Source organism: Somniosus microcephalus, chromosome 11 (genome assembly GCF_052327205.1).
Source record: "Somniosus microcephalus isolate GS21.2 chromosome 11, FLI_Smic_1.0, whole genome shotgun sequence".
NCBI classification, from domain to species: Eukaryota; Metazoa; Chordata; class Chondrichthyes; order Squaliformes; family Somniosidae; genus Somniosus; species Somniosus microcephalus.
Window position 1 is genome coordinate 227,360,078 of NC_140997.1, and position 24,918 is coordinate 227,384,995.

At 49.0% G+C, this 24,918-nt stretch overlaps 1 protein-coding gene across 1 annotated transcript in view; it reads left to right on the top strand.

Moving 5' to 3' along the window:
* col7a1 (collagen, type VII, alpha 1) overlaps nucleotides 1-24,918 on the top strand; it is a 418,430-nt gene that overhangs the window by 326,597 nt on the left and 66,915 nt on the right. The window contains exons 83-89 of the mRNA XM_086000010.1: nucleotides 146-190; nucleotides 2,630-2,701; nucleotides 5,264-5,308; nucleotides 14,104-14,139; nucleotides 16,994-17,029; nucleotides 20,562-20,606; nucleotides 23,012-23,044. Of these exons, the coding sequence (XP_085856136.1) occupies nucleotides 146-190; nucleotides 2,630-2,701; nucleotides 5,264-5,308; nucleotides 14,104-14,139; nucleotides 16,994-17,029; nucleotides 20,562-20,606; nucleotides 23,012-23,044 (312 nt within the window). The remainder of the gene's footprint in view (nucleotides 1-145; nucleotides 191-2,629; nucleotides 2,702-5,263; nucleotides 5,309-14,103; nucleotides 14,140-16,993; nucleotides 17,030-20,561; nucleotides 20,607-23,011; nucleotides 23,045-24,918) is intronic.

Sequence of the window (24,918 nt, forward strand, 5' to 3'; positions counted from 1 at the left end):
ACTGTTTCCACCATCTTGCTAGGGACCCTGTTCCAAAGATTGACCACTCGCACACTGAAATACTGTTTCCGCAGCTTAGTTCTGAATTTACGCCCCTTCAAGCCCAGCGTCCTGTGTCGTATTAAATCTGGCTTCTCTTCCGCAGGGGGACAGTGGACCGGCAGGACCAGTTGGACCTAAAGGAGATAAGGTCTGAGTATAGTAAGTTTCTTATAGCCTACTACAGTCACACAAAGGCCATCCAATAATGTGCAGTTACAGCTGAGGAAAGCCCGGGATGGGCCTGGGTTGGGGTCAGACTCGCCCAAGTGTTTGGGGGGCACCTTTCTTGGGAATATTCAAAAACAATCCAAGAAAAAGGAAAAGACCCAATATTAATGTTGCCTCATTGAATGGCGCCATAAAAAGCCTTTCTCCACACTGATGGCACTCTTTTCCTTTTGATAGGGAGCAGCCTTTGGGATGGTCTTATACAGCTTCAAATATGATTGGCATTGGTGTAAGTGGGCACGGAACACTGCACTGGGAACGGCCATGTAGTGATTATGTCACTGGGCTAGTTATCCAGAGGCCTGGACTACTGATCCGGAAAACACAAGTTCAAATCCCACCACGGCAGCTAGGGGAATTTAAATTCAATTAATTAAATAAATCTGGAATAAAATAACTAGTGTCAGTAATGGTGACCATGAAACTACCGGATTGTAGTAGAAACCCATCTGGTTCACTAATGTCCTTTAGGGAAGGAAATCTGCCATCCTTACCCGGTCGGGCCTACATGTGACTCCAGACCCACAGCAATGTGGTTGACTCTTAACAGCCCTCTGAAATGGCCTAGCAAGCCACTTATTCAAGAAGGTGGCTCACCATCAACATATCGAGGGCAATTAGGGATGGGCAATAAATGCTTAAAACATCAGCTCAATTTTAACTAGCAGGAATATAATCCACATATGATGATTTTACTGAAAGTTTTATGAATCATTTTTAAAATAAACTCTGGTATTAGCTTGGGCTAGTTTCCAAGTCAGGAACTTGTGGTTTCAAGCCCCACATCAGTATCCCCACATCCTGTGAATGAATAAAAAAAAGATCTTGAGTATTGTGTGCAACCGTGAGCAATGTGTGCAGTTTTGGTCGCCTTATCTGAGGAAGGATGTTCTTGCCATGGAAGGGGTGCAGCGAAGATTCACCAGACTGATACCTGGGATGGCAGGAATGACGTATGAAGAGAGATTGGTTCGATAGGGCTTGTATTCGCTGGAGTTTAGAAGAATGAGAGGGGATCTCATTGAAACTTATAAAATTCTAACAAGACTAGATAGACTAGATGCTGGAAGGATGTTCCCGATGGCGGGGGAGTCCAGAACCGGGGTCACAGTCTAAGGATAAGGGGTAAGCCATTTAGGACAGAGATGAGGAGGAATTTCTTCACCCAGAGAGTGGTGAACCTGTGGAATTCTCTACCACAGAAGGCAGTAGAGGCCAATTCATTAAATATATTCAAGAAGGAGTTGGATCTATTTCTTAAGGCTAAAGGGATCAAGGGATATAGGGAGAAAGCAGGGACCGGGTACTGAATTTGGATGATCAGCCATGATCTCATTGAATGGCAGAGCAGGCTCGAGGGGCCGAATGGCCTACTCCTATCTTCTATGTTTCTATGTAAGATGATCGCTTTAAGACCATCTTCACTGTACTTAATGTTCTCGGGTGATAATGCCTTCATAGCATGAGGATTCGAGTGCAGGAGCAAGGATGTCTTGCTGCAGTTGTACAGAGCCTTGGTGAGACCACATCTTGAGTATTGTGTGCAGTTTTGGTCGCCTTATCTGAGGAAGGATGTTCTTGCCATGGAGGGGGTGCAGCGAAGATTCACCAGACTGATACCTGGGATGGCAGGAATGACGTATGAAGAGAGATTGGGTCAATTGGGCTTAAATTCGCTGGAGTTTAGAAGAATGAGAGGGGATCTCATTGAAACTTATAAAATTCTAACAGGACTAGACAGACTAGATGCAGGAAGGATGTTCCCGATGGTGGGGGAGCCCAGAACCCAGGGTCACAGTCTAAGGATAAGGGGTAAGCCATTTAGGACTGAGATGAGGAGGAATTTCTTCACCCAGAGAGTGGTGAACCTGTGGAATTCTCTACCACAGAAGGCAGTTGAGGCCAATTCATTAAATATATTCAAGAAGGAGTTGGATATATTTCTTAAGGCTAAAGGGATCAAGGGATATGGGGAGAAAGCAGGGACAGGGTACTGAATTTGATGATCAGCCACGATCTCATTAAATGGCGGAGCAGGCTCGAGGGGCCGAATGGGCTACTCCTGCTCCTATCTTCTATGTTTCTATGATCAGAGTAGAGGCGTTGGAATGTTGCTTTTGATACTCATAAACAATGTTCCCTTTAAGAGGCACAGCGCCCCAGGGAACCCGCGCAGCCGCCTTTTCAATGTAAAAACCGCACGTGCGTGGTATTCTGAATGGCATAAGGGGCCGCGCACCCAAAATAAATAAACGGGAACATTGATCGTAGGTACGTTTTTTTCCCCCTGATTTGATTGTCTGTTGACGTCCATTGCTAATTGGCTCCTGTTCCAATAAAGCTGCGCTATTGATTGTAGGGTGACGTTGGAACAAAAGGAGACCGAGGTGAAAGGGGTGAAGCTGGCGAGAAAGGCCGAGACGGCTTTCTGGTGAGTATTTACAGTCACGCATAAAAATAAATCATAACCACAGCACTGTAGGCAGCCTCCAGCTGGTCTCAGGTCAAACCATTTGTCCTCAGGTGCCCATCATTCTGTGGACAGTCACTCGTGGCTCATCCAGAGGTTTTGCTCATTCAAGTTGGGGATAAAGATCAGAGTTTGTGGCGTGCAGAGAATCCGAGCTCGGACAGACTTTCAAAAGGGTATTGGACATATCCTTGAAAAGGAACAATTTGCAGGGCTCTAGGGAAAGAGCAGGGGGGAGTGGGACTAATTGGAGAACTCTTTCAGTGGCAGGAGGGTCGATCGAAACAGTGGCAGAAGGATCGGTAACCTGCCGACACAGATTTAAGGTGATTAGCAAAAGAACCGAGGCAGTTAATAGGCTTTAATCCCTTCCCACCTCCAAGGAGACGGGGCCCAGCACGGGACGGCAACCCGCCTCCTGGGAAGATGGCATGGAGGCGGGTTGGGGGCGGGATGGGCACCGGCCCCCAGATTCTGCCATTTTCCCGGCAGTCCTGCCTCCAGGGCTGAGAAAATTGCCCCCTTAGTATCCGTATCCAGTACTCCCAGTTCAATTGTAGCATGGTTCGATGCGGAGTAAAGCTCCCTCTGCTCTGCTCAACAATGTGCCCCATGTCCCAGGGTGGCCCCGCCGTTGTACCAGTATGATGTTTTTCCATTTTGCCCCTCGGGCATCCTGTGAGCTGGATAATTCGGTGGTGTTTCTGAGGAGCTGTGTACATCAGCGTTGCAGAAATGCTCAATTTGCCAGTTGGCTAAAGCATAACTTGTGCTTGGCTGGTCTTATTCCTCCGCATATTTGTCGATAATCGCCAACCCTTGTAGGTTAGCCCCCAGCTTACCAAATGTTATGATGTTAAGTCTACACTCGGGGCATGGGACAGTCAGAGCTAACGTATGAGAAATAACCCAGTGCAATGTTATAACTGTTTGAAACCTCAAATGGCTATTCCTGGGACTACCCATTATCCATAAGCCAGGAGCTAAACCTTTTGGTTGACTAGTTTTGCTTGCGGTACCTTATGTAGGGTGAAAGTTAGGAAGCCAGTTCTTCAATCGAGCTCTCTGCGTTTCGCAAAAATAAAAGTGTTTACATGTTTTAGAATAGCTCCGAGGATGCTGTGGTGAACGGATGCACCAGCCCGTGTGGGACTGACCCACATGGGCCAGGAAGATCCCAACTTCAGGCTGTGCTCTGAGCTCCGTTAGCTGAACTCAGGCAGGATAGCAGCAGAGGTTCTTCAAGTAGCCCAGCCTGCTCCTGGACATAGAGTAGAGGAAGGGAAACCAGCAAGGGTCCCTAATAACAACAGAAACTGCTGGAAAAACTCAGCAGGCCAGGCAACATCCGTGGAGAGAAATTAGAGTCAACGTTTCGGGTCAAAACCCTTTATCAAGACTAAAGAGGCACAGGGAATGAAATAGATTAAGAGAGCTGGGAGAGAACAAAAGAGAAGAGACATTAAGAGGTATTCAAAACGAGACGAGATGGTGATAGGACTAGTGGAGACAAAAGACGGCTCTAGATTAGGTGTGAAATGCGCTGGCAGAATGGGAGACAGCTGCCATGTGGGAGAGAGAAAAAAAAAGGAAAGGGGGGGGGGGGAAACCAATACAAAGGTGTGGATAAAAAATATAAGTAAAAATGTAATGGGGCCGAGGTTATGATCTGAAATTGTTGAACTCGATATTGAGTCCGGAAGGCTGTAAAGTGCCTCATCGGAAGATGAGGTGCTGTTCCTCGAGTTTACGCTGAGCTTCCGTGGAACAATGCAAGAGCCAGAGTACGGTGAGGTCTGAGTGGGAATGGGGCGGTGAATTAAAGTGACAGGTGACCGGAAGCTCGGGGTCACCCTTACGGACTGAACGGAGGTGTTCCGCAAAGCGGTCACCCAATCTGCGTTTGGTCTCCCTGCTGCTGATATTGCCAGGTGAGGATTGGACCAGGCTTGGCTGTGATGCCCCCAGTAGTCGAATAGCTTGCGACACTAGCTGTCAACTTTCACCTCCTGAAGTGCTGAACGAAAAAAGACCCAAAGGTCCATCTAGGTCGCCTTCTACCATCTTGGTAGTCACAACAATAATGGAGTTGCTGACTGATCATGGCAATCGATTGCTGTCAATTATTCTACAACAGATCCAGACATGAAATCTCTTCACTCAGAGGGTTGTGAATCTTTGGAATTATCTACCCCAAATGGCTGTGGATGCTCAGTCGTTGAGTATATTCAGGACTGAGATCAACAGATTTTTGGACTCTAGGGGAATCAAGGGATAGGGGGATCGGGCGGGGAAGTGGAGTTGAGGTCGAAGATCAACCCATGATCTCATTGAATGGTGGAGCAGGCTCAAGGGGCCGAATGGCCGACTCCCGCTCCTAATCCTTATGTTCTTTCGCGAACGGTGTTCCAGCAGCTCTTGTACTGGCTGGTGACAGGACTGGCTAGAGGGGCTGAAAGGCAGACTTCACAGTAGGAACTCAGCTTGTTGACTTGTTCTCACCCGTTCGATCTTGCCTTTCAGGGGAACCCAGGGGAACCAGGCTCCACAGGACCAGAGGGAAAACCCGTAAGTAACTCTCTCACAGTGAGACCAAAAAAAAAATTACGGATCGATGGGGTTGAAATCGTGTGGTATTATTCACAACTCGTATTTGTGTAAAGTTCCTCTGCGCAGTATTTCAGTCAGAGTGAGAAAGTTCAAGCCAACCCACTTTAACAGGGGACACCTTTGCTAAAATGGCATATAAAGACACCAGCTCCTTCATTAATACTATTACTACAGCGCAGTGTCTGTGACCTGTGCCTGAGTGTGGGTGAGTACTGGTGCAGTACACTGCACTACCAGCCTCCTGCACCACAGAGGGACAAGTAGCCTTTATACCTGGGACATGATTCAGGGGGCGTGGGTCCCAAAGATTTTAACTCCCCAGGTCTCATTTACCAGCCCAGGAACAGACTCCTGCCCAAAGCTGTTCCGAAATGCCGGTGAAGAGGGGAAGGGTTAGGCCGCTACTGGGGACCCACAGAAACGCTCCCCAACATGCAGTGGAGGAATCGACATCATCAGGACGCCTCCTTGCCATTTAAATTAGGCCCCTGCTCCTCTGGGGCGGGCGGCCTTCCCGTGCCTGAATTCAGGTAAGTTAAGATGGCGGGGGTAGGGAAATGTGTCGGTAACACGGCTCGACCCTCTCCCCCGGTCATCTTAACCCCTCCCGTCCCGCCCACATCTTCCCCGCCGGGAGGGGGTGGGGTTGAAATACCCCCGATGGAGTTCCCAAATTCAGCACTGGGAGAGAGGATGAGGGGAGAGTTGGAGGGATGGGAGGAGAGAGTCGGAGGGAGGGGAAGGGAGAGAGGAGGAGGGGAGAGAGGAGGAGGAGGAGGGAGAGAGAGTCGGAGGGAGATGAGGGGAGAGAGGGAGGACGAGGGGAGAGTCGGAGGGAGATGAGGGGAGAGAAGGAAAGCGAGGAGAGAGTCAGAGGGAGATGAGGGGAGAGAGGGAGGGCGAGGGGAGAGTCGGAGGAAGATGAGGGGAGAGAGGGAGGGCGAGGGGAGAGTCGGAGGGAGATGAGGGGAGCGAGGGGAGAGTCGGAGGGAGATGAGGGGAGCGAGGGGAGAGTCGGAGGGAGAGTCAGAGGGAGATGAAGGGAGAGAGGGAGGGCGAGGGGAGAGTCGGAGGGAGAGTTAGAGGGAGATGAAGGGAGAGAGGGAGGGCGAGGGGAGAGTCGGAGAGCGAGGAGGGAGTCAGAGGACGAGGGGAGACTCGAGGGGAGGGGCGAGTCGGAGGGAGAGGGGCAAGTCGGAGGGAGAGGGGGCGAGTCGGAGGGAGGGGCGAGTCGGAGGGAGGGGCGAGTCGGAGGGAGGGGGGAGTGTCGGAGGGAGAGGGGGGGAGTGTCGGAGGGAGAGGGGGGGAGTGTCGGAGGGAGAGGGGGGAGTGTCGGAGGGAGAGGGGGGTGTGTCGGAGGGAGAGGGGGGGAGTGTCGGAGGGAGAGGGGGGAGTGTCGGAGGGAGAGGGGGGAGTGTCGGAGGGAGAGGGGGGAGTGCCGGAGGGAGGGGGGGGGGAGTGCCGGAGGGAGGGGGGGGGAGTGTCGGAGGGAGAGGGGGGAGTGTCGGAGGGAGAGGGGGGAGTGTCGGAGGGAGAGGGGGGAGTGTCGGAGGGAGAGGGGGGAGTGTCGGAGGGAGAGGGGGGAGTGTCGGAGGGAGAGGGGGGAGTGTCGGAGGGTGGGGAGGGGAGGGAAGAGTTGGAGGGGGAGTCGGAGGGAGGGGAGGGAAGAGTTGGAGGGCGAGGGGGAGTCGGAGGGAGGGGAGAGTCGGAGGGAGGGAAGAGTTGACGGGCGAGGAGAATCCAGGAGAGTCCAGTCAACACCCTGCCAATCTCCCGGCAGCATCAACCAAATGCCCAGGCGCCGGGCAGCCCCCTACCGTCCAACTGCGGCATGGAGAAAGTGCTGGAAGGTGGAGGAAAGAAAATCTGTAAATATTAATTTAAATAAGTGAATATACGCCAGTCAATCCGATTGATGCTACACTTGTATCTGAAGCTTAATGCTGTGTTTGTTTTTCACTGTGGAGATATGCAGCACCAGAAAAAGCTACCTTGGTTATAACTGATATTTTGACAGCGGTCTGTCTCGGAGTCGAGGACCATTTATCACAGAGTTGTGTGAGTCGCCGGACTGTAAAAGGCCTGCTGAGAGGGATTTACTGTCAGTTTGGGACTTTCACATTTACATGCACTATCCTTAATCTGTCATTTTTAAACTGGTGGTGTGTTGCATTACGTCCCATAAATATATCGATATGCATAAAAGGGTATCCCGCAAACTCCCTGCTCCCAACGGCAAACAGCGCAGAGGAGGGAGCCAGGGCTGCAAAACTAGCCCCGATACTCCACCCTGCGTTCCCGCAGAGAGTGTGGAGTCCTGAATCTCGCCTGATATGTTTGGTCAAGCACATACACGACCCCTCAAAATTTTAAAGATTTATTTTTTCATTGAAAAGGAGAGATTTTCAGGGTTATTGGGGAAAGAGCAGGGGAGAGTAGGACTAATTGAACGGCTCTTTCAAAGAGCTGGCACAGGCACGATGGGCCGAATGGCCTCCTCCTGTGCTGTATGATTCTATGATTCATTCATCGGGAATCTTCTACGCTTTCTGGCATTCTAGGCGATTTTTAGGCGGTGAATTCATTCACGGGATGTGGGCGTCGCTGGCAAGGCCGGCATTTATTGCCCATCCCTAGTTGCCCTCGAGAAGGAGGTGGTGAGCCGCCCTCTTGAACCACTGCAGTCCGTGTGGTGAAGGTGCTCCCACAGTGCTGTTAGGGAGGGAGTTCCAGGATTTTGACCCAGCGATGATGAAGGAACGGCCGATATATGTCTAAGTTTGGAGGGGAACTTGGAGGTGGTGGTGTTCCCGTGCGCCTGCTGCCCTTGTCCTTCTCGGCGGTAGAGGCCGCGGGATTTGCCTGGGGAAAAACGCCACACTTATCGCCCTTGGAAGTGCTGCATATGGAAAGTGTATTTCATACATGCCCCTGATTTGACTCAAATCGCATATTCGTGAAATCGCGAAAAAAAACCATGATGGGACAGTCTTTAAAAACAAAAACGTTTCTATTGACCTCATTAACTTTGCGTCTCCCAAAGGAGAGGAACTGGAGATTTACACTCCGCTGTCAATCCAGAGCATCAGGAGACTGACGTAAGAAAACTACTAGGCACTTGGTCTGAGTGTTAAACAAGGCTTTAATCAACTTTTTCAACATGGAGATCTAGTTGTGTCCTTCACTAGTTCCTGTTAAAGAATGTCCTGCACAAGCTGGGCCCGTGCCTGAGTATTTATACTCTCCCTGGACAGCGCCACCCATAGGCCGCTCAGTATTATTACATAAGTCATTTTCACATGAATGACAAGATTCATGTCAGAGACCATTGAACATCTGCTTAGCCTCAGGAGTAGGGACAGGATTATCCAGCCTGGGGTTTTTTAGAGAACAAAGATAGATAAAGAGAGATAACTGTTGGCCAGGACATGGGGAACTCTCCTGCTCTTCTTCGAATAGTGGCCGTGGGATCTTTTACGTCCACCTGAGAGAGCAGACGGGGGCCTCGGTTTAACGTCTCCGACCATGCGGCGCTCCCTCAGTACTGGCACTGGGAGGGTCAGCCTGGACGAGGTGCTCAAGTCCCTGGAGTGGGGCTCGAACCTTCTGAGTCGGAGGCGAGTGTGCTACCGACTGAGACCACGGCTGACGCCACTTCGAGAGTGAGTGCGCTGAGCCATTGGGAACAAGAAGGGAGCGCCACGTTCACTCCCTGGGCTGTGCTGCGTCTGTGTGTGTGTGTGTGTGTTTTGAGCTCGGCCGTGATGCCCTCACGGTTGAATAGCTCACTAAAATTCAGGCTGCTACACAAAGAATGGCCGTTTGTGTGAGGCACTGGAGGGCTGTCAGTAACTGTGGAACCACACCCCAGGTTACCTAATGCCTTCAGACGAGAAAAAAAAAACAAAGTGCTCATAAAAATTTATACTGGATGCTGCTGTTTAATCCATCATCTGACTGCGATTCTGTTAAAAGCTTTGTTTGCCAAAAGCGAGAGGCAATCTTGCTTATCGTGCTCGCTGCATCAGGAATTCATTATTTTGTTAAAGGAACACTGTGTTACAGGTACAACCCCCAGTGGATTTGAAATACTAAAAGCTGACAGTAAATGCCAATCAGTAAGGCCGGTTAAAGGGGCATTGTGGTCCAGATGAGAGGAGTGCTGGCGATTGGTTGAAAGCTTCATTCACCCTGACAGCAGGTACAGAAGAGAAACCCGCCCTGATTGCCTTGGGAAGTTTTCTGAAATTGGCCTCAGGATGTTACCCTCCCTTAGGAGCGAGCATTGCTCACAAGGGTGCACTGTCTATCTGGCAGGGTGACTATCGATCGGCTAGGCACACTTTTTTTTACATGTTCGTATGTAAAGTATGCTACAAACTATTACAAAAGCCAAATACCACGGATGCTGGAGATCTGAAATAAAAGCAGAAAATGCTGGAAACACTCAGCAGGTCAGGCAGCATCTGTGAAGAGAGAAACAGAGTTAACGTTTCAGGTCGATGACCTTTCGTCAGAACTGGAAAATATTAGAGGTGTAGCAGGTTTCTAAGCAAGAACAGAGGCAGCGAAAGTGGCGAGGGAGGGGAGGAAAGAACAAAAGGGAAGGTCTGTGATAGGCTGGAAGGCCGGAGAGATTAAATGACAGAAGGGATGACGGTGCAAGGCAAAAGGAGATGGTAATGGGACAAGTAAAGGAGCAAAAGATGGGTCTAGAGGAGGTGTAAATGGGAACAGCAGAATCAGCACCTGCCATCCGAAAAAATGGGGGCAGAGATTATGATCTGAAATTGTTGAACTTGATGTTGAGTCCAGAAGGCTGTAAAGTGACTAATCGAAAGATAAGGTGCTGTTCCTCGAGTTTACGTTGAGCTTCATTGGGACAGTGCAAGAGACCTGAAACGTTAACTCTGTTTCTCTCTCCACAGATGCTGCCTGACCTGCTGAGTGTTTCCAGCATTCTCTGTTTCAATGCTGCAAACGATGTTATTTTTCATTTTAAACCATCCTGCAAATCAGCAGAGCAGGGCCCCTTATCACACACCGGCCCTTCCTAATGACATAAAATTGGTTTTCACGGTGACGACAATGCCCCTTTAAATCCATTTTGCATTTTTTCATCCAAACCGGGCCTGTTGGGGTTTTGTGTTCTATGTTGTCATTACTTGTTTGATAACGATGTGTCCTTTGTTACATGTCTCACCCTGTAAAACCTTGTCCTTTCTGTTAACTCCGTGACACGATTCAGGTCTGTCGCTCAGCAATGTTACCGTGACGATGGTTTTTTTTAATGATTTAAAAAAAAATGATTTTCTAGGTGATGAGAGTTAATACAAGCTTTGTTGGGAGTTGTTTTGTGATTAAGTCTTTGCTGTGTTGAATAAGCTCTGCGAACCCCTATGTTTAGCACCAAGTCTCGTGCACACATTAAACAGTGAAAGATTTGTACTGGACCCGCTTTACAAGTAACGGCAGCGACAGACATCAAGACATTTAGCCCCTGGTCTGGTAATCATTTAGCCACAGGTTTTACCATCTTGTTTGCTCCCATTTTCTCTCTATCTTCACTTCAAACTTTCTCTTTCTATCTCCCTTTCTCAGTTGCTCGCTATCTCTATCCATCTATCTCTTGCTCTTTATCTCTCTCTTTTACTCCCATCTTGCTTGTTCGCCCTTTTTCTCTATCTCTCTCTTTCTATCTCTCTCTCTTTCTCTCTATCTTTCTGCCTCTTGCTCCCGTATCTCCAGTTCTCTCTATCTCTTGCTCCCATCTCCCTGTTGCCCTCTCTCTAATAATCAAACTTTCTCTATCACTATATCTATCCCTCTTTCATTCTTATCTTTCTTTCTTTCTATCTTGGCATCTCTGTTGCTCTCTTTCTCTTCCTGTTGTTTTCTCTCTCTCTGTTGCACTGTTTCTCTCTCTGCCTGCTGCTCTCCATCACTCTCATGTTCTCTACCTTTCTGTTCCTCTCTATCTCTTTTCTTGCTCTCCATCTCCTCTGTTGCTCTTTATCTCCCTTTTTCTCTATCTTTCTTGCGCTCTCTCTCGGTTACCCTAAATTTCTCTCTCCCTCTTTTTCTACCCTCTGTGTTGCTTGCTATCTCGCTATAGTTCTCCCTCTTTTAACCTGATTGCTCATTTTTTGTTTGCTCTCTAGGGCCCTTCAGTATTTATTAAATTGATACAGTATCTTCAACATACCAGATCAGCCACTCCGTCCCTAACTCCGTCACATATCCCTAAACACTTAACTAAGGCTGATTCATGTCACAGCAGTAACAACCTTAGTAAAATCTCGCAAACATTCATTACCATTGCGTTGCCACACCAACACCTTCATCATACTCTGTGCCTGACTGGTTGATACACCAACAAATGACTCCACCGATTAAGTAAGGCTATAGGTGCGAGGTATGCCTCGTTGGCACATCGAGGCTTAAAACCGTGTGTTAAAATCAGCAGGTACCTGTTGAACAATGAGATATAATGAAGCTGAAATCTAACTTGCGACCATTACATAGATCATTTGCAACGTGCTTTATTGCTGTTAAGCCGCATTCATTGGAGTGTCTCCATGAGGAATGTCTCGGGTGACCAGGTTATTTGTTCTGTTGTCACGTGTCGTTTATTTCCTTTAAATTCAGGGTCGTCCGGGGTACAGAGGGCAATCTGGCCTTCCCGTAAGTAAAGCAAATTAGCCTTGAAAGCATCAAATAAGTCGGCTTGGTGCTGGAATGGGCTCCAGGACATTCCCAGGGCAATGACTCTCGCTGCCATTGTTAGACCTTTGTGTCTGGTCTGTCGTGCACTAACAGTAATGACTCTCTGTAAGGCTGCAACCACTGGATTGCAAAGCTGCTTCTGCTATAGTAGTCGCGTCAACGTCACAGTCTCTCCGTGGGCCTGTTCGTATATATCCAGCTCCTGGCATTGAGATAGAAGGGTCCATTTTGCATGGTGTGGAGTCTCGTTCGATGGGAGCGAGGAGCGGAGGCAGCAGGCCGGATTCACGATGCTCCTGATTTGCTCGTGATTCAGTTTAGTAACTGGAAAATTGGAGGCAGCTCAAACCAGGAATAAGAACATAGGAATTAGGAGCAGGAGTAGGTCACTCGGCCCCTCGAGCCTGCTCGGCCATTCAATAAGATCATGGCTGATCTTCGACCTCAACTCCACTTTCCTGCCCGATCTCCATATCCCTTGATTCCCCTAGTGTCCAAAAATCTATCGATCTCTGTCTTGAATATACTCAAAGACTGAGCACCCACTGCCCTCTGGGGTAGAGAATTTCAAAGATTCACCACCCTCTGAATGAAGAAATTTCTCCTCATCTCAGTCCTAAATGGCCGACCCCTTATCCTGAGACTGTTTGTTCTTCTTAGAGCAGAGAAGGTTAAGGGGAGACCTAATAGAGCCATTCAGAATTATGAGGGGCTTTGATAGAGCAAGTAAGGAGAAACTACATCCTCGAATCATCGAAATTTATGGCACAGAAGGAGGCCATTTGGCCCATCGTGTCCGCGCCGGCCGAAAAAGAGCTATCCATCCCAATCCCACTTTCCAGCTCTTGGTCCGTAGCCCTGTAGGTTACGGCACTTCAAGTGCATATCCAAGTACTTTATAACTGCGATGAGGGTTTCTGCCTCTACCACCCTTTCAGGCAGTGAGTTCCAGACCCCCACCACCCTCTGGGTGAAACAAGGTCCCCTCAACTCCCCTCTAATCCTCCGACCAATTACTTTCAATCTATACCCCCCTGGTTATTGACCTCTCTGCTAAGGGAAATAGGTCCTTCCTATCCACTCTATCTAGGCCCCTCATAATTTTACAAATAATTTTATCCAGTCTTCCTGGTTGAGTTCGTTCCATCAGCTAAATGGCAGCAACAATACAGAAGAGCTGAGCTTCAGAAATCTCATCTGTATTTCTGAAAGTGTCGACTTTAAAGAGTTACACGCTGCCTGCAAATGATGTATGAGACTGGCACAGGCTGATGCATTCTTAATGGTTACCAGACTTTTAAGTGAAGCCATGCTTTGACCCAAGGATTTATTTTCTTGGAAAATTTCCCTTCCTTGTGCCAGTCTGTAGGTCTGCCAGGCTGCGGATGATGCCAACATCGCCCTTCACACCTGGCAGGTGACCTGCCTGGAGGAGCGAGAGTGAGACAAAGGTCGCTGGTGCAAGGAATCAGGGCGTGCTGCTTTGGGAGAGTAAATGTGTGTGTGTAAGTGTAGAGAGTGTGAGGGAGCAAAAGAGAGAGAGAGAGAGAGAGAGAGAAAGAGCATTAAAAAAGAAATGTATGGATCAGATCTCCAAAATCCGGCTGTCGTTCTTGCCGCTACCGGTTGGTACCTCAGCAACGCCACCCATGTCGCCCAGACACCCGGCGAGAAGGCATAATCCAACCCACCTGACTTTGACACACCTACGCAGCCAGGGAGAAGATCAAGTGGAGAATGGGACAGCAAAGTAGCAACAAGTAAGCCTAAAGGTAGCGGCCAGGAGCTGGTATATAGCAGGCATTAAGCGTGACATTGCGATGTGGTTCCAGTCCTGTCTGCGTCTGTCTCTGTCTCCGTCTTGTAAAACGCCACCAAAGTCTGGTTTCTGTCACCCATTTTATCAGTCCTTCATTTTACAGCCTTGTAAGTCTCAAGTGTAGATTGTAGATAGTCAACCTGCTTTGCTCAGACAATTTCTCTTTTTTTTCCTTCTTAACTTTTTGGCATGACTCAAATGTTTGCAGGGATTACCAGGCTTCCCTGGAGTACTAGGCCGGCCGGTAGGTTGCCAGCATTGCTTTACACCGCCGCATTTTTTTGCATGCGATAATAATGCTTCTTTACACAACTGGCTTCTCTATAACGAGAACACCGTCGGCTTTTGGAGTTAACCACTTTCTAGGCTTTGTTTCGAAGGGGCACTGCAGGAATGGAAAAGGCGATCGGAGCGCCTCCCCATGGCCGAGGGGTTGAATGCGCGGCCTGGTTGTGGAGTTGAAACCAAAGCAGTCCAGGAAACCCCCCCCCCCCCCCCCCCCCCGTGTTTGAACTCTGGCCTGTGCTGGGTTCGCTGAGAGCAGTCAGGACCGAGGCAGACGGTGTTGAAGTTGGCCTGGGCAACCCAGGGCTGGGGAAGGGGGAAAATTAAAAGTTGGACAGGGTTTTCATTCCTGATCATAATCTGGTGCGCGGGGGATAAGGATAAGATCAGGCTGTGCCGCGATTCCTCCTCTTCCTTCGCATCCCCCCACAACACCCTCGATCAAATAGCCTGTCAAAACCCATTGACTGGCCACTCTGGTAGATGCTGGAGAGTGGCTGCCCTCTCTGTAACCAGACCGCAGCCAGCAGCAGCACCTACAGAGAAGAGGGGGGGGGGTGGATTTAGAACAGGGCTAAAGGGGGGTTCGGAGGGAGAGGGAAGTCTTTATTTCGTTTGGAGGGAGGGGACGAGCACGATCTTTGTCGTGGTGAGGCATTGTTCACGGGTGACTCAACGGTGCGTTCCGGTCCGGTTGCGTTCTGCGTTTGGAGGTAAATGAGAAGAGATATGCCGGGCGCCGTTTCCTGAATGCAGCGTCCCTTTGAAGAGCTGTTTTGTGAAGAGTTGAGTTGTTAAAGAAGATTTGAAAAGACACTGAAAGATTGTGATGTTGGCTGAAGGCCCTCAGCAGCCCAGGGAATTCCACATAGAGCTAAGAACTGTGGACTGTCACTGTAACATTTATTTATTTTTAAAAAAGCAAATACACTTCCACTTAAAGATACAGGGCCCCGTATTTATCTAGCCAGTGGAAAAGAGAAGTAAAGAAGCTTCCTTAAAGAAGAATAGCACAGTCAGTAGCTATGCCACGGCCAGCAGAAAGGTCCCACTTTTGATTCCCTGGTCTGTACTGAGTTAGACAATCCCAGTCAATGTTCAGGGCTACTCGGGACACAGGATCAGGAGCAGCCCCTTGATCCTGTTCCGCCATTCAATTAGATCATGGCTCATCTGTATCTTAACTCCATCTACCCACCTTGGTAACCCTTAATACCCTCGCCTAACAACAATCTACTAATCTCAGTTTTGACATTTTCACTTCTACAAGTGCCCATGTTCTAAAGAGGACAGCATTAGCTAGTGGCTCGACCCCCTCATTGCTATCCAGTGACCCCTGCCGGAAGTGCACCTGTGTGGGCATTAAGTTGGGGATAGGATTGGGCTTGGCTATGAGGTATCTCCTCTTTCACCCCATAGCCTGTGGACACTCTAGACTCACTTGGGCAAGTAGGGAGATCATCTCCTGCAGAACCATATCCCAGCAAGGAATCATCCCTTGACGAGAGGAGGAGGAGAGAAGATTATTGAGGAAATTCGGGTTTCATCACGATTCGCCTTTGAAGGTCTTCCTTTTTTGGGAGCGGATCTGTTGGCGATTCATATTCGCAGAACAGAAAGGGAGTGCTATGGAGGGAGTGCAGCGAAGGCTCACCAGACTGATTCCTGGGATGGCAGGACTGTCGTATGAGGAGAGATTGGGTCGACTAGGCCTGTATTCACTAGAGTTTAGAAGAATGAGAGGGGATCTCATGGAAACGTATAAAATTCTGACAGGGTTGGACAGACTGGATGCAGGGAGGATGTTTCCCTTGGCTGGGGGGAGGTCTAGAACGAGGGGTCACAGTCTCAGGATACGGGGTCGGTCATTTAGGACTGAGATGAGGAAAAATTTCTTCACTTAGAGGGTGGTGAACCTGTGGAATTCTCTACCACAGAAGGCTGTGGGGGCCAAGTCACTGAATATATTTAAGAAGGAGATAGATAGATTTCTAGACACAAAAGGCATCAAGCGGTATGGGGAGAGAGCGGGAATATCGTATTGAGATAGAGGCTCAGCCATGATCATATTGAATGGCGGAGCAGGCTCAAAGGGCCGAATGGCCTACTCCTGCTCCTATTTTTCTATGTTTCTAACTGACCTCTGCCCTTTGTCCCCAGCCCTTCTGAACCCTCAATGTCTCTAAGAGTCTTGCCCTTAGAAAAACAAAACTTTTGAGTCGAGAGTAGAATAAATTCAGTGATGCCAACATGGAACCATTGTGCTCAGCTCGTGCTTAAGGAGTATTTTTGGACGCTGCCAGTCCAGGGCGCCTGAGTTGCTGGGCACATTGACTCTGGGCCTTGCAACGCCACTCCTGGTTGTTCAAAGTGGCATTTTCCCCGTCGCAGCCACTGGCCTAGGAAATAGGGGGAATAAATCCTTGAGGTTCTCCCTTGGGGCCCCATGTCAGGACAGGGTGAGGCTCGGCGGTGATGCTTCCCCACAGCTGAGCAGCAACTCGATGTCTAGGCTCGTTCATAAAGAATGGACATTTAGGTGAGGTGTCCGAGGGTGACCGTTGGAAAACATGGCCCAGCAAAATCCCACTGCTTGAGAAGAGGAGAAAACTAGGAATGGGGGGTAGGGGCGGGTGGTAAATGAAATATAGAAGAGGGGGCAAGTCCATTGCAGGGCCTTATCGAGGGGCATTCATTGAAGTGAGAGTTACTGGAAAGGATTGTTAATTTTTGTGCATGTTAATTTTATTGATGAAACAAATGCATTTGCTGAGGTGTTGAGAAGGTTGAGTAACCTTGTGTTTATTAATTAGGGTAACCAAGGAGAAGCTGGCTCACAAGGCCTGCAGGTAAGTGGAGATACTTAACAATCCAGTTTGCGATTGCCATGATCTAGAAAACGGGTTACCACCGATATCAAAATAACATGGATCAGAACATCTGGCGTAACTCTCCACCACACCCTTTCCTTTTCATTTGTTCTCTGGATGAGGCACGGTCGTATTTTTTGTCCATCCCACACGGCTCTCAGAAGGAGGTCGGCCTTTTTCCATAGCAATTATTTCTTCAAACTTGGCAAGCCGCCTCAGAAGCCAACCGCTGGAGACGGCCGGAAGAATGAGAGGGGATCTCACTGAAACTTATAAAATTCTAACAGGACTAGACAGACTAGATGCAGCAAGGATGTTCCCGATGGTCGGGGAGTCCGGAACCAGGGGTCACAGTCTAAGGATAAGGGGTAAGCCATTTAGGACTGAGATGAGGAGGAATTTCTTCACCCAGAGAGTGGTGAACCTGTGGAATTCTCTACCACAGAAGGCAGTTGAGGCCAATTCATTAAATATATTCAAGAAGGAGTTAGATATATTTCTTAAGGCTAAAGGGATCAAGGGATATGGGGAGAAGGCAGGGGCCGGGTACTGAATTTGGATGATCAGCCATGATCTCATTGAATGGCGGAACAGGCTCGAGGGGCCGAATGGCCTACTCCTGCTCTTATCTTCTATGTTCCTATGGATAGGGGTAGGGGGACGGCAGGTTTCCTTCCCACAACGTATGTAATTTACGGGCAGGAAAAGACCCCCCCCCCCCCCCCCCCCCTCAGTCCATCAAGCCTGCCCCACACAACATGATAGCCGGGGCATCATGACTAAACACTCCTTCCCTCCCTCCGCAACCGGGTAATCTCCTGGGAGAGGCAGAAAAACAGTGGGAAAAACCCAGGGACAAAGGGAAAACAATACTCTGGGGAACATTCCTCTCCAACCCCCTCAGGCGATGGAAACCAGTCCAGAAGATCACACGGACCCAGTGTGCTCTATAAAGACACTGGCCTTCTATATGATGGGATCTCTGCCCCGGTCAGGAGCCGGTCCAGCTCCCTCTTGAGGGTGATACAGAGAGTCAGCACCCACCCCACCAGCCGGCTACACCTTCCAGAGGCTCACTGCTCTCTGGGTCAAGAACCGCCCAACATCCGGTCTATTCCCACTCTTCCACAGTTTAAACTCCTGTCCCCTGGTCCTCCCCAATCTGTTAAACTGGAATAATCTCTCAGTAGGCACACAATCCAGCCCCTTCATTATTTTATCGACCTCTATCAGGTCACCTCTCGGTCTACGCTGCTCTAAAGTAAATAGACCGAGATCCTTGAGCCTATCTGAGTAGCTGAGCTTCTTTAAGCTCGGAATCAATCTTGTATCTCTCCTCTGGATCTTTTCCAAGGCCACTACATCACCCACCATGTTGGGGGAGCAGAAACTGGGCACAGTTCTCTAGATGCGGTCTGACCAGCGACCTGTACAGTGACAGAATGGTGCCCTTTGATTTATACTGAATGGTTCTGTTAATACAACCCAATACCCTGTTAGCTGTAGCTACAGTTTCTCTACATTGGTCATGAGCCTTCAGTGATCTGTGCACAATAACAACAAGACCTTTTCCTCTCTCCGCCTCATTCAGTATTGTTCCCTGCAAATGATACGTGTATTCTGTGTTCCTGAAGGACATTATGAACCAGTTGGGTTTTTCCGACAATCTGGCAGCCCACTCCCAACCTGCGGGTTGCCAGTCCAGCTTTGTAACCACTACAGTACCCTGTGCTGTACCCTATAAGTGCTGCTTTGCTTCAACAAACAATTGGAGTCACTTGGTAACGACAAGCACATTGAGCGAACAGTGAGATGCTGGAATATCTCAGCATTCTCTTTTTTGATTTACAGGAAACTCTTTATTATCCGGCACCGACGGGACCGGCGTGGTGCCGGTTTATCAAAAAGTCCGGATTACAGAGAGGTATAGTTAAAAGGTACGAGAGCTCGTACACAGCAACAAATCCAGGCTTCCCTGTTGCTTAGCAACAGGTGCAAGAAGCCCGGCCACAGACCAATCATCCCTGTTGCTTAGCAACAAGTGCAGGAACCCCCGATTACACAGCCAAGAATCAAGAAACAGCCACTAATATGAAGAAAAACTTAACTGAACCTACTCCTGAATTTTGCCGGTTAACCGAGATTTCCGGTTGTTTGGGTGCCGTTAGTTCGAGAGTTTCCTGTATTCGGATGTGAGGATCCTCTTTCTGCTTAATATTCTTAAGGATTGGTTGATGAGTCTTTGGGCAGCTTCATGTTGCACCTACCTGTAGAACAATTTAGTTGAACACTAAAGTAAGTTATTTAACAATATATTCAGTAACGGTCTTGGGCAGTAATGTATTATTTCTTCTAGGAAAAAGAAATCTCATTCAACCATGGTCTGTGGCACTACTGCTGTTCAAACGGTGTGCTGCGCTCCCAGTCTCTCCATCAGTTGTGGCAAAGGCATTAAAGAAACTATGGATTCTTTTGGGGCAGATACAAAATCAGTAACCGAGTCCCGTTCACCCATCACTCCCTGTGCTCGCTGACCTACATTGGCTCCCAGTCCGGCAACGCCTCGATTTAAAAATTCTCATCCTTGTTTTCAAATCACTCCATGGCCTCGGCCCTTCCTATCTCTGTAATCTCCTTCAGCCCCACAACCCCCCCCGAGATCTCTGCGTTCCTCCAATTCTGGTACCTTGCGCACCCCTGATTTTCTTCGCTCCGCCATTGGCGGCCGTGCCTTCAGCTGCCTGGGCCCTAAGCTCTGGAATTGCCTCCATAAACTTCTCCGCCTCGCTCTCCTCCTTAAAACCTACCTCTTTGACCAAGCTTTTGGTCACCTGCCCTAATACCTCCTTATGTGGCTCGGAGCCAAATTTTGTTTGATAATCGCTCCTGTGACGTACCTTGGGTTGCACAAGAGGCCAGAATTGGAGGAATGCAAATCTTAAACCCCGCCCTCCTGCTGCCTTGGCAACGTTGGTTGCTAGGAACGCAGCAATGCTCCTGATATCCAGTGTTGCTATGGTGTAATTGGTGGAATATACACCATATGGCGTACTCCTGTCATTAACCCATTATTTGCATGCGCACGCCAAATATGGGTGGACGTCAATGTTCCTTTGAATTTCGTTTGGCACTGTGAGGCCCCTTTACGGGGCTGCGCAGGCCATTCAAAATACCACGCATGCGCGGTATTTGTATTGAAAAGCCGGCTGCCTGGGTTCCCTGGAGCGCCGCACAGCTTACAGGGAACATTGGTGGGCATCCGCGTATTCAACTTCAGCCATCGCGGAAAATCCCAGGCGCGGTGGCAAGAGGTCAGGGAGTTCACGGTCATATCTAGAAAATGGGCAATAAATTTTCTGAAAATCCAAAAGTTACAAACACTAAAAATAGAATCAGTCCAATAGGGGTTAAAATACCCTTTTTTTTAAGAAGGTGGCACTAAATCTAAGTTGGGTGCTCCTCCTTATCTTCCTGTTTACGTTGGACTAACCATCTTTCTCCTCTCTCTAAGGGCCCACCAGGTCCACAAGGTCCAGCAGGTTCACCTGGAGGGAAGGTCAGTATTGCCGTCAAATGGCATTGTGTTTTTTTCTGAAGCAGCATTCGGCACTCGGCAGAGTGAGGAGAGAGGTTAGGAGGAGTTTATTTACGCTGAGGTTTGTTGGAGCTTTGCCGCAGGGGAGTGAGGGGTCGAGGCAGAGAAAGGTGAATAAATATTTGAAGCAGAGGATGATGCAGGGCCTCTTGGGGAGAGACCGGTACAGTGGGATTAGTCTTGGATTGCTCCAGTAAAGAGCTGGCTCGGGGCGATGGGTCAAATGGCTGGAAAATGTGGAATGTTGAAAGATTTAGATGATCAAACTCTGGTGTGTCAACTGCAATTTCTTACTACATTGTGCTGGGAAAGGGTGAGGGGTTGGAGAGGAGCAGAATAGGGTATGGATTCACATTGGGAGGTTTAGTCTTTGCTAACTACATTCTGCACCTCTTTTTTTAATATTCATTCATGGGATGTGGGCGTCGCTGGCACGGCCAGCATTTATTGCCCATCCCTAATTGCCCTTGAGAAGGTGGTGGTGAGCCGCCTTCTTGAACCGCTGCAGTCCGTGTGGTGATGGTACTCCCACAGTTAGGGAGGGAGTTCCAGGATTTTGACCCAGCGACAATGAAGGAACGACCGATATATTTCCAAGTCACGATGGTGTGTGACTTGGAGGTGGTGGTGTTCCCATGCACCTGCTGCCCTTGTCCTTCTAGGTGGTAGAGGTTGTGGGTTTGGGAGGTGCTGCCGAAGAAGCCTTGGCGAGTTGCTGCAGTGCATCTTGTAGATGGTACACACTGCAGCCACGGTGTGCCGGTGGTGGAGGGAGTGAATGTTTAAGGTGGTGGATGGGGTGCCAATCAAGCGGGCTGCTTTGTCCTGGATGGTGTCGAGCTTCTTGAGTGTTGTTGGAGCTGCACTCATCCAGGCAAGTGGAGAGTATTCCATCGCACTCCTTACTTGTGCCTTGTAGATGGTGGAAAGGCTTTGGGGAGTCAGGAGGTGAGACACTCGCCGCAGAATACCCAGCCTCTGACCTGCTCTTGTAGTCACCGAGAGGTCAATTTAAAAATGGGATCTAAAGAATCGATTAGGGTCGCCAACTCTGATTGGACGTATTCCTAGAGGTTTCATCACATGACCTCCTGCCTCCAATCGGCCCCGCCCCCACTCACCCGCCATTGGTCACCCATCCTCGCAGTGCCCCACCTTCCCACTCTTCAGTAGCCGATTGGATGATTCTTGACCCTCAGGTCAAACGGCCTTTTTTTTTCGCTGCGGCCTCCAATATTTTTATAACTAATAAACCAAAGTGTTCAAAAGAAAATGGGGTTGGGGGGGGGAAACACCATTCTTTATTTAATGCCCCGGCGATTTTTCTCCCGGGGTTTTTGCTTGCGGCTGTGCCCTGGAGATTATTAATCTTCAATTCCTGGAGACCCCAGGCCAATCCTGGAGCGTCGGTGACCCCACTTCCAGTGGGAAAGAGTGGCAGCCGCAGGGTCAGACTAACCCGTAAAGGCGGCCACACTGGTCTGGGGAGGCCAGGAATGTCTCAGCAGGGGCTGGGAAAGGGCCCTTGCAAGCCCATTTATTATTATTATTATTCTTAGGCAGAACCGAGGATGACTTGCTTCCACATTAAAGATGAGTTCTTGGGTGACTGATGAGTCCAATGCAGGACCTACAGTCTCTGTCACAGGTGGGGCAGACGGTGGTTGAAGGGGTGGGTGGGTGGGGTGCTTGGGTTGACATGCGCTCCTTCCGCTGTTTGCGTTTGGCTTACGCTTGCTCCCGGCAAAGAGACTCGAGGTGTTCAGCACCTTCCCAGATGCTTCTCCTCCACTTTGTGCGGTCTTGGGCCAGGGATTCCCAGGTGTCGGTGGGGATGTTACACTTTTTCAAGGAGGCTTTGAGGGTGTCCTTGAAGCGTTTCCTCTGCCCACCTGGGGCTCTCTTGCCGTGTCGGAGCTCCGAGTAGAGCGCTTGTTTTGGGAGTCTCGTATTGGGCATGTGGACGATGTGACCCGTCCATCGGAGCTGATCGAGCATGGTCAAAGCTTCGATGCTGGGGATGTTGGCCTGAACGAGAACACTGACGTTGGTGCGCCTATCCACAGTGCCTCTCGCCCAGCAAAATTCGATAGAAGCCTGGGCCCTGGAGCTTCCTTCCAGCCCAGCCTCAGAGGCACAATCGGCTGAATGGCCTCCTTCTGTGCTCTTATCATTCTGTGATTTCATTAAAACCCACAACCTTCTGACCTAGAGGCAGGGAGTGCCACCCACTGAGCTACGCTGATGCACAGTGTCAAATTAGAAAATTAACATTCTGATGCTTGGCTCAAATTAACACTGGGCAACATTTAAGTCTTGGTTTTGAATTGTATGTGTAACAGATACTTTTGATTTTTCCGTCACAGGGTAGCCAAGGTGATCAAGGTTTGAGCATTCAAGTAAGTACTTCTACACACACGAAACGCCAAGACGTGAGGATTGTTTTCAAGTAGAAAATGCAAATATCCTACTGAAAAATATCACTGTAACATTACCCCTCCTTTAATACCTGTTGTGAAGTGTAGGGAGCCCTATTCTACTTGTTATGAGGCTGTATCACCAGATTTCTGCTGCCCTACTTCCTTCAAAAATCTGTCTATCTCCAACTTAAATACATTCAATGACCCAGCCTCCACGGCTCTCTGGGGAAGAGAATTCCAAAGATTCATGACACTCTGAGAGAAGAAATTCCTCCTCATTTCCAATTTAAAAGGGTGCCCCCTTATTCTGAAACTATGCCCCCTCGTTCTAGATTCCCCCACGAGGGGAAACATCCTCTCTGCATCTACACTGTCAAGCCCCTTCAGAATCTTATATGTTTCAATAAGATCCCCTCTCATTCTTCTAAACTCCAGTGAGTGTAGGCCCAACCTGCTCAACCTTTCTTCATAAGACAACCCCTTCATCTCCAAAGAATCTGGCCAGCTGATTTTAAACTACAATATACCAGAAGGTGCTGGCTAAAGATGGCCAGGGCCGCTGGTTTGTGATTTCCATGACACAACGGATGGAACCAAGGAACACAATCCTGGGTAAAAATTCTGGAATCTACAATGTAATAAAAGCCGAAGTTGACTTAATTAATTACTGTTATTCAGTGGCTCTGATCAGTTGCCACCGAGTTACACAGTATTTACGGCGCAGAAACAGGCCATTCGGCCCAACTGGTCCGTGCCGGTGTTTATGCTCCACACCAGCCTCCTCCCACCCCTCTTCATCTCACCCGATCACCATATCCTTCTATTCCTTTCTCCCTCACGTGTTTATCCAGCTTCCCCTTAAATGTATCTCTGCTGTTTGCCTCAACCACTCCCTGTCGTAGCAAGTTCCACATTCTCACTACTCTCTGGGTAAAGAAGTTTCTCCTGAGTTCCCTATTGGATTTATTAGTGACTGTCTTATATTTATGGCCCCTAGTTCTGATCTCGCCTGCAAGTGGAAACATCTTCTCTACCTCTACCCTATCAAACCCTTTCATAATTGTAACGACCTCTATCAGGTCAGCCCTCAGCCTTCTCTTTTCTAGAGAATAGAGCCCCAGCCTGTTCCGTCTTTCCTGATAGGTATAACCTCTCAGTTCTAGTATCATTCGAGCAAATCTTTTTTGCACCTTCTCCAGTGCCTTTGTGTCCTTTTTTATAATATGGAGGCCAGGACTGTTCACAGTACTCCCAAGTGTGGCCTAACCAAGGTACTATACAAGTTTCTCTTCTCTGCTTTTCAATTTTCTTCATCTAGAAATAAACCCCAGTGCTTTGTTTGCTTTTTTATGGCCTTATTAACCTGCGTCACTACTTTTAGTGTTGAACATAAGAATTAGGAGCAGGAGTCGGCCATACGGCCCCTCGAGCCTGCTCCGCCATACGGCCCCCTCGAGCCTGCTCTGCCACACGGCCCCTCGAGCCTGCTCCGCCACACGGCCCCTCGAGCCTGCTCCGCCATTCAATAAGATCATGGCTGATCTTCGACCTCAACTCCATTTTCCTGCCCGATCCCCATATCCCTCGATTCCCCTAGAGTCCAAAAATCTACCAATCTCAGCCTTGAATTTACTCAGCATCCACAGTCCTCTGGGGCAGAGAATTCCAAAGATTCACAACCCTCTGAGTGAAGAAATTTCTCCTGATCTCAAATGGCCGACCCCTTATCCTGAGACTATGCCCCCTAGTTATAGACACTCCAGCCAGGGGGAACAATCTCTCAGCCTCTACCCTGTCAATCCCCTTCAGAATCTTATATGTTTCAATGAGATCACCTCTCATTTTTCTAAACT